The sequence below is a fragment of the Dendrobium catenatum genome, unplaced genomic scaffold, assembly GCF_001605985.2.
Source record: "Dendrobium catenatum unplaced genomic scaffold, ASM160598v2 original_scaffold_192470, whole genome shotgun sequence".
In the NCBI taxonomy this organism is placed as follows: domain Eukaryota; kingdom Viridiplantae; phylum Streptophyta; class Magnoliopsida; order Asparagales; family Orchidaceae; genus Dendrobium; species Dendrobium catenatum.
In genome coordinates, this window is record NW_021510888.1 from 32,654 (window position 1) to 42,272 (window position 9,619).

The window sequence follows — 9,619 nt, forward strand, 5'->3', positions numbered from 1 at the left end:
ATCTTGCATGTCAATTTTGTTTTAACCTAGATATATGAGGCTCATGAGGGTTTGTTAAATTTTTCTACTCATAATTAAATATTTAAAATTTTAGGAGTTAAGTAATATAGAAAGATAATGAATCTAGGGAATTAGTCAGGGATTGCCCTTAGGGTTGCATCCATATTTATGCATTTTTCTTCTCCTTATTTTAGACCCTTCCCCGCCTACGAATAGAGTACGGATAATCTGACCTATGAGGATGAGGTGCTAGACTTGGGGAAGCCCAGTCTTCTAAAAAATTATTTATAAGCCTGTTTTTAACTTTCAAGCATACATGATTGAAGTTGTCGACTACCATGCATTGTATTAGAAATATATTTAAAAGAGTCAAATTTTTAACTATATTATTCTTATCATTTTTCACCCAATATAAGTCAAAGAGGCCAATTAGGAAAATCTCTAGATGTTGGCCCCAGCTCTCCAAAATTTTAAAGGAAATGTCTGTACCACTCTATCATAAAAGACCAGACTCATAAATTTTAAATCGATTAGGTGGTTAGCTAGCTCCCCAATCTGGATTAGGATAAGTCTAGGTTTTGAACTACATTAGTTAGGTTCGGACAACTGTGGTCCAGTGTCTAAATTTAGATTTAGGGTCCGGGGCAGATCTTCAGTTATAAGAACCGAACATCCAGGAATATAATCTCAAATTTCTAATAAAATGCTCAACTTTAATTAAATCTCCTTCCAATTAAAAAATATAAAGCCCAACAGTTAGATTAAGTTGGGACATGCACTTTCGGATAGTTCCAGAATCACAAAGTGTCCCTTACTTTTCTTCCCTTGATTCCATTAATAAGTGCTCAACCTCGATCCATTCACCTTTGGAATTCCAAAAATTAACTTTCTTTGATATCATTCATTGAAAATCTTTAATAAAATTTTACCACTATTTTAATCAAGAATTTTTGTAGGATACTTTATCTTCCTACGATGTTTAACTATGAGGGCTTGCGCTCGTAGGAGATTTAGAACCACAAACACATTGATTTTTCAAAATTGATTTCAGAACTCACCTAATATTTCTTTTGGGAATTCTACTTCATAATGATCGTCGTCGTCATAATGATATGATTACTAGTATATGATATTCTCTTTCTCCAAAGAGATTTATTGTGTGTTAATAATCAATTTGAATATTAAATTAATGATCCTTTGCTCTTAATTATATTGGTTTGATTTTAGATTAAATCTTATTTTGACCTTCTCATGGTCATTTGCGGTTCTCCTTTAAATCAGGCTACGCTATCTAAGAGAAAATCTATAATTCTGAGTCTGAACTCGTTAGGAGATTTTATCTCCGCTTTTTTAGGCGGTATATCATCTTTGATGGTCAGTTTAACTTCAAAATTAAAACTCAAATTTAGTTTCCCAAAAGAAATATTCATAATTTAAAATTATTAGTCTTTGGAAAGATTTAACAAATGATAATCGCTATCGTTATGCCTGAATAACAACTGAACAGTGGTATATTCTCCCTCAGGGGAGATATATTATTTGTTCACAAGGTTTTGGGGCATGAGATCAATGATAGTCTACTTAGGATACCGTATTAAAAAATTAGACTGTACTCCATTTTGACCTTTCAAGGTCATATGTGGCTCATCCATGATCTAGTTATGATATTCAAAGTAGGATTCGTAATTTTAGTTTTAAACCCTATTTTGAAATTTTATCTCCACTTCTTGAAGTGGTATAATTTTTCTAATAGGGCGTTCAATCTCAAAATTTGAGTCTAAAAGTTAATCTCAAATTTCCAAAGAAAAATAATATTTTTCAAAACCTAATTTCAAAATTTCACAAACAGCTCAAAATGTTCAAAAAATTAAAACATATAATACACTAACTTTTAACCATATGTAAACATAAAGTTCAACTTGTTAAACAATCTTTAAAACATAAAACAAGTACATTCACATCCATATATTTAAAATATCTCAAGTAGTTCTTCAAACAAATACAACAACTAATCATTGTCCATATCCTCACTTCCTTGTGATATAGGTATAGGCTTTTGCTCCTTTTTTTCTAATTTTTTGCTCGATATGATCATAGCTCTACCATCATCTTAGCTTTAATCTGTCTCATCTTCTTTATCTCTCTTGTCATGACAGCGATCCTCTGGTTGACGGTTTCTTCAGCTCCACTAATATCATAAAATGTTGAAGTAGAAGTACTGCCCACATAAGCATATCCATACAAACCTATGCCTTAAACCCTCCTCCTCTGCCTTTCTTAAACAACTTCTTTCCACATGTGGTTCTTAGAATACTGGGTCGATCTTTAAGATGATCCCTCACCAGTAGATTACTGGCTATCTCGAGGTCATATAAAATCATCCTACTAGAATAAATAGATAAAATAAAATTTCTATTTATTTCTTATTATTACTAAAAAAATTATTATGATGTGAGCTTTTCTCACCTTCTTATAAACCCACTGATGAACATCTTGATATTGGTGAATCCTATACAACTCCAGTGGTGTTGGTTCCCGACTAAGATACTCTTTCTATTAAGAGAAAATATAGTTAAAATAATATACATATATTTATGAAACTAAATGAAATAATTTTTTATTAGTCGTTGTCTATACTTAGTATGAGGCACTAAACCGCCCGTTTAAACAGAGCTTCCTAAGGCCCTATAGTTAGATGCTCTATTTTTCTTATTATGCTCTCTCAATTTAGTGAACTTAAGGCTCACCCAATTCTACTCAAATCAGCATATACTCCATCACCAATCCATAATGGATGCTGCCCAGACTTTTTAATATTTGTGAATATGTTCCTAAGATGAGTATAGCCTCTTATCTCAAAATTTATTCTGATCCTCATTTCATGCTCAGACAGTTACCTAAAAATTTTTCCTGTAAAATATAGGTATAATAAATAATATTAATACAAATAAAATTAGAAATTTTAAGTAATGCCAAATAAATATACCTAAATTTTTTGAATCATATATCCTTTATAACTTCATTTGGGATTTTCTTTTATGGTAAGTAAGAAGTATCATATTTTCTTAATATGATGTCATGAATATTATGGGTAGGCTATCTTGAGGGATTGAAGTTACAGATAATTTTTTTTATTAATAACATAAAAGATCAAATTATAATAAGTTTATAAAATAAATTGAACTTATAATTGCCCTCGGACACTATGTATACATGCTTATCCTCTGTTATTACAGGCTCCTGAGCCGCAGCCTCTGCTTATGCTGATGGTCCACCCTATTCTGGTTGTACAGGAGGTGGGTAATAATATGGGTGACGTTAAGGAGTGTAAGAATAGGTTGATGGAGCTATTTATGATGTTGGTGGCAACCATCTCAAATTAGTTTTTAGACAGCATGTAGTAATTCAAAGAATTTTTTTATTTCTTGGTATGATAGCTCTTTCATATTGGCCCTTAAATTATTACTTGATGTATAAAAATTATGTTTTTTATACGATCTACTCATTTAATCTTCTTCATTAACTATTTCAAAAGCTATTAATGGACCTGTATGAGTATCTCTATAAGGCTCGTACTCGCTATGTGAGGTCTAAATCTAGTATCCTGGAACAAATCCCCCACAATATAAATCAATATTTGCATCATCAAATTTAAGGAAAGCTTAATTTTTGTATTTCGAGCATGGGCATTTAAACATTTCATCGAACTTAAATGAAAGTAGTTGACATGTAATTTAAATAAATATCTTAACTCCCTCCATAAATTCATATGGCAATCCTTTTCAACCTGGTAACAATCTTTTATACATCAAATATCTCTCTTCTTTGATAATCATTTGGATGTTAAAACAAATGTTTCCTATATAATTATGAAACGAATTTTTAAAAAAGGTGCATTAAAGGTGTGATAAATGTATCAATAAGAATTAATATAGTTCAATATATTGCAAATTATAAGTTCATATCCTAATATCATCTTCTAAAATCATTTTCAGACATTCAACTCACTCAAAACTCATTATCTAAAGCACATAATTCTTGTTCTCCAAACCACTACAAGAAGGGATTTCTAATAAGTCATCATTAAGTATAATGATTTAATGACACACATAACCACATGAAGACATTATAGGAGTAACCTTATCTTAAACTTCTGCTCAATCATGATGGAGGGTGAGAGAGCCACAAACTTAAGAAATTACTTGATCTCAATCGTACCATTGGCTTTACTTGTTTAAGAGTGAACTGAAGTACATCGAAGTTGATCATTATACGCAATATTGGTCAATTTCAGCCTGTGTAAGAGTCATTCACTTTATATTTCTATTCTAATATAATATTTAAATATTTTATGCAAAACAAAACCTAGAATCTCACATATCTTGGCATATTTCAAATTGATATAACTTTATTAAAAGTATTATGCCTTTTTTACTTGAATATGCCAAACATTTCTAAGAGTTATCATTATGTAAGGAGTTCATCATCAAGATTTAAACATGAAAAGAATACCATAAATCATCCTCATTATTTATATATAAGAGAAAAACTGGCATCATTAAAAAATAGAGAGAAGTATAATCCTTAATGTTATCAAATTGACATTTTCCATCTCAATAAAGTGTGGAGACAATCAAGGAAGATATTTATTATTACTAAGGTAAGAATATGGAGCCACTCTCCTTCCATATGGGTTTAGATGAAAGCTAGCAAAGGAGGAAGCTACAAATTTTGGCCAAAACTGATTTCCTCTCTTTCTTTTGTGGCACTAATACAATAAAGTAAAGTTGGGATGTAATTATCAATAAAAAACCTAATTACCACTTTATTTCTAAGCTATATAGGTGAGTTGTGATAGAAGAAAACTAGGAGGAACTATATTATGGGTATTGCTTGAGTGAAATGTGAGAGGTAGAGTTTGTAGACTCTTTATATGAGGAATTCTATGTGTTCTAATGAAACATTATATATATATATATATTCTCATGAATAATATTTCTATCACTCTTTTAAATTAATCATGTATTTTCTTTAATATAGTCATCTTTTCATATTGACTTGGTACTCTATCTCTATTTGAAAATATTTTAGAAAATTCAAGTATTTATCAACCAAATTTATTTGACTCCTCTATTTGGTGATTTTTTTACAATTTAATGTAGATATTTTATTTGTTTTGTATTTGACTTCATACACTATCGAAGGACAAGAGAGCTTTGAAAAGGCAAACTAATGTTTCGTTTGGGACAATTATTTTATTGATTCTCAAAGCAATTTTTCAATACAAAAAATTTTTGAAAATAAAAATTATTTTGCTAGAAAGTAATTTTTTGATAAATGAAAAATAATGACATAAAAATTTATATATAAGAATACCAAAATATTAAAGTTCAAGACTTTGAAAGAAGAGTAACAAACATGAACAAAATTTCCCCCAATAAATCCACCACCTCCACAAAGACCAGACTGTACAACGAAGATCTCCAAATTCAAAATTTTCTCCTTCAACAGCTCAATCCCTCGTACTTCACCGAAATACCACGCGACAGCATACTCCCCACCGCCGCCATGTCCCGGCAAAACACCCCCTGATACACCGGCGGCGCCGCCACCGCCCTCTTCTTCTCCACAACCTCATCTTCCACAATCGTCGCCATGATACAGGAATATCCTTTCTGCAACATCCTATACAAAATCAACGCCGACATCCTCGCCTGATCTCTCACCGCGTCCACATCCAAGTCCTCGTCGGAGAAATCAAGCTTATCGACAAAAGCCCCGGCCTTTTCCGGCTTATGCCGCAATAAAAGAACCAAATTTGCCCTCTCCAGCTCCGACCGCGAACACCCTCTTCTCACTCCAATCAGTTTGTAATAATCCACATTATTCCCCTCCCCCGCGGCGAACCTCTGCCGAATCCCGTTTATCCTCGCCGTAAGAGCTCGGAGACTACTCGGTACATCACGGTAACGGATCTCGCCGTTCAATGGCCGCCAGACCGGGCCGGGGAGCTTCCTGTCGCGGATAATGGTGTCGTAGAGTAGTTTGAGATGATCGAGGTCGCGGAGACAGTCGGTGAGGCAACGGACGGATTCGAGAAGGTCTGCGCGAGTGAGGAGAGCTGGGATGGAGGTCGGGTCCAGGGCGAGAGCGCGGTTACAATCAGCGATGGATTCGGCGACCCTGCCGGCGGCCCGATAAGCGGCGGCCCGGCCGATTAAGCAGGATGTGGCGAAGGGGTGGGGAGTGCCGCGGCGGGTTTCTAGGATTTTGGAGAAGTGGCGGGCGGCTTCGTTGGGGTGACCGGCGTCGAGGGCAGAGGTGGCGGCGGCGCGGCGGCGAAGGAGGAGTTTGATGTGGGGGAGAAGGGTGGAAGCCGATTCGGAGAAGTAAGAGGGAGACTTGGAGGTCATAAGATTGGTATTGGTTTTAGGGTTGGTGGAAGGGAATGGGGGCAGGAAGGGGGAGAAGCTGAAGGTGTCGTCGGAGTGCGAGGTGCTTTGGCGGCGGGAGGAGGCGGAAGCTAGACGGCGGCCGGTTTGGAGGAGGATCATAGCGTCTTCTAGAAGGCCCAGATGGCAGCACGCTTGGCCCAAAATATGATATCTGGAAATTTACATAGATAACATAAATTTTATATTTATTTATATATATAATATTAAAAGATATATGAAAATAAACTGAAAAGAAAGGGAGGTGAGGGTGTCCAAATATTCTGATATAAAATTATAATGCATTAAATTATCATATTTATTTAACATAAATATTAACATAAAACTTATTTATATATTAATTTAAAATAAATTATAAATTAATAAACTAATTATAAAAAAAAAGAAATTAAAGGAGGAGGGATTCTAGATAAATTTTCTCCCTCAAAACCTAATCAACAATAACATAATTTACTATGTGAATCAAATCAGTATATTATAACTTATTTTACTTAAATGCTTATTAAATATTTTAGAAATATTTGTTCTATTAATTTTATATATAATTTTTAAAATTTGATATATTATCATATAATATATAATATATGATTTAAAATAAATAATTTTAAACTATGTAAATATTAAATAAATATCTCATACTCAATTTTCTAATTTATATAAATAAAATAGGTTATTTTTAATAAGAACAAATATTTTACCTAAAAAATAAATCAAACATCCAGTTTGTCAGTAAAAATTATACAACTCTAGGTATTGCCCGCATAAAAAGTATCTTTATGGGCATGTTCGGTAGTGCATATTTATAAAATTAATTATATCATTCACTTACTTATTAATTATAACAGAATAATAAATACAAAAATTACATCAGGGTTATATTAGTCAATTTACAACAAATAAGAGAAAAATTTTAAAAATTATGCCATTATATTATATTATATTATATATATATAATTACTGTAAATCTTTTATATTTATTTATATAATAATAATAATTTAAATCACATCAAAATAATAGATAAATAAATTAAAATATAAAAATAACCTCACTTAATTTATAGTTACATAAATTTGGATGCTCTGAAAATTATATTAAGATTATTTTTTACATTTTTTTTCAAAGAAAAAAATCATTAATTTAATTGTAAATATAAAAAAATTTATGTATATTGTGACATAAGTTGTAGGGGGATATATTTAAAATTTTTAATAAATACATAATTTTAGAAGTTATATGTGTAAATATAAAAATTTTATGGTATTAATGTAAATCGACTAAAAAAATGGAGGCAGGGGCAAATTTACCTCCATTGCCCTTCACGGTCGCAGGCGCGGTGGATTCCGGCGATGACCTTCCGCTTTATATCTAGGAGAGAGAAGCAGCGAGAGCCACCGTCACCATCCTCACATTTAGGAAGCAACTTAGCGCCCTCGCGGCTTTCCCAAACAACTCTCCCGCTACCGGAGGAGGAGAGCGAGCTCGACGACTCGTCGCCGGTAGCGGCGGAGCAAACTCTGTAACTCGGGATATACTCCTGAAGCATATCGGCGACCTCCCGGAACCGGCGAAGGAAGAGAAGAGACCTTGCTTTGAGCTCTAGTGCCGCCTCAAGCCGCGGGGATAGGGCGAGAACGCCGTCGAGGACTCCAATCGCCGCCGAAACGGCGTTTGGGTCCTGCGTTGCGATGAGAGAACGCGCATCGCGAATGTGTTTGTTAACGATCTGGTTGTTTATAAGAAGGGAAATCATTAGCTAAAAAACAGAGAAAAGAAAGCATGCGATGACAGGGAGGAAGAAGGTTGCTGGTAAGTAAAAGGTGACAGCTTTGATCTGAAATTGCGATTGGAAGAAGAAAACAGAGAAATGGTTGCAATAAATGACAGCATTAATGCTGAACGGAAACGTTGCCGAAAAGTAAGCGCAAAAAAAAGAAGAAATCACGGGCTTCCATCCCCTTGATTCTTCCAAGGAAAGAAGAAAGCTCTGACCTTTAGATAAAACTTCAAAAAATGGCGTTTTTGATCCTTAGATTTCACAATGAAATATCAGCGAACGAAATAATGTTCAGGTCGTTGAAAACAGTGATATAAAATAAACGATCCGTGCTTAATTTAAAACACTGAAACGCATTCCTTGATCCCAATGCCAAACTAATCTTTCAGAGAAGAGGGAAGAATAAAGAAGACAGAGAGAGAGAGAGAGAAAGAGAGAGAGAGAGAGAGAGAGATCTAACAGACCTTCCTGTTCATCATCCACCAATGCTTCTTTTCCTGGAAAAGAGAACGGGAAGGTTCCATCCTTCTGCGAGCATCAACTTCTTCTTCCTCAACTTGTGAAAATATATATCAATAAAGGAGGAAGATTGCAGAAGAAGAGAAAACCCTCAATCCTTCTGCAAAAAATTTATCCTTCCCTGTGTTCTGCAGCGAAATTAATAAGGGGGAAGATCAAAAGGACCCGAAAATTTCAAAATTGGGAGAAAAAAATGCCAGCTTTGACTGTCCCCTTCCACACTCAACCCTTTCCCTTTCGAAGAAAGCTTTGATCCCTCAACTTCGTAGCTGGCAAGATGCCCAATCTCAGTGAAGGTGGTATTAAAAAATATTCTAAATAGAAAGAAAAAGAAATAAAATAAGGTCGTCTGTAAAATCTATAAAAGAGGAAAAATGATGGGAACCTATCGGCTTGCAGAAGGGGCCGGGTCACCGGCTATAGACAGTTACCGGTAATCCGCTCGTCACGGGTTCCAGGTGTCCCACCATTGAGCACCGTTGAGGAAGAGCGATAGGAATTAAATGAAAACAAAAAATAAATAAATAAGTATTAATTTTAAATTTTAAAAAAAATCTCAGCCGTTCGTTTTCCTATTATATTTATAAAATCCTAATTAATCAAAAATCAACGAACGGCTGCAAAGAGGAAAGATTTGTATTTTATTCTCATTAGTTTCTCAGAAATGGGAGAAATTTTTAAGAGGATCATAATTAATGATTAATTAATAATAAGAATGTCATTAAGATTAAATTTAATAAAGATAATTAAAATTTAATCTTAATGACTCTCTTAATGCTTAATTAATAATTATGATCCTTTTGAAAAATTTACAACAACTAAATCACTCATGTTATAGCTATTAATCTTCTTAAATATTATTGATTAAGTATT

The 9,619-nt window shown here is 33.7% G+C and overlaps 1 protein-coding gene across 1 annotated transcript; it reads right to left on the reverse strand.

The window, feature by feature from the left end:
* Positions 1-5,367: 5,367 nt before the first annotated feature.
* Positions 5,368-9,012, reverse strand: LOC110115859. Its single transcript, XM_020849252.2, has 3 exons — positions 8,692-9,012; positions 7,758-8,176; positions 5,368-6,606 (listed from the first exon to the last, which is right to left on the reverse strand). Exons 1-3 carry the CDS (start codon positions 8,749-8,751, stop codon positions 5,505-5,507), a joined length of 1,581 nt encoding a protein of 526 aa, XP_020704911.1. The 5' UTR covers positions 8,752-9,012; the 3' UTR covers positions 5,368-5,504.
* Positions 9,013-9,619: the final 607 nt, after the last annotated feature.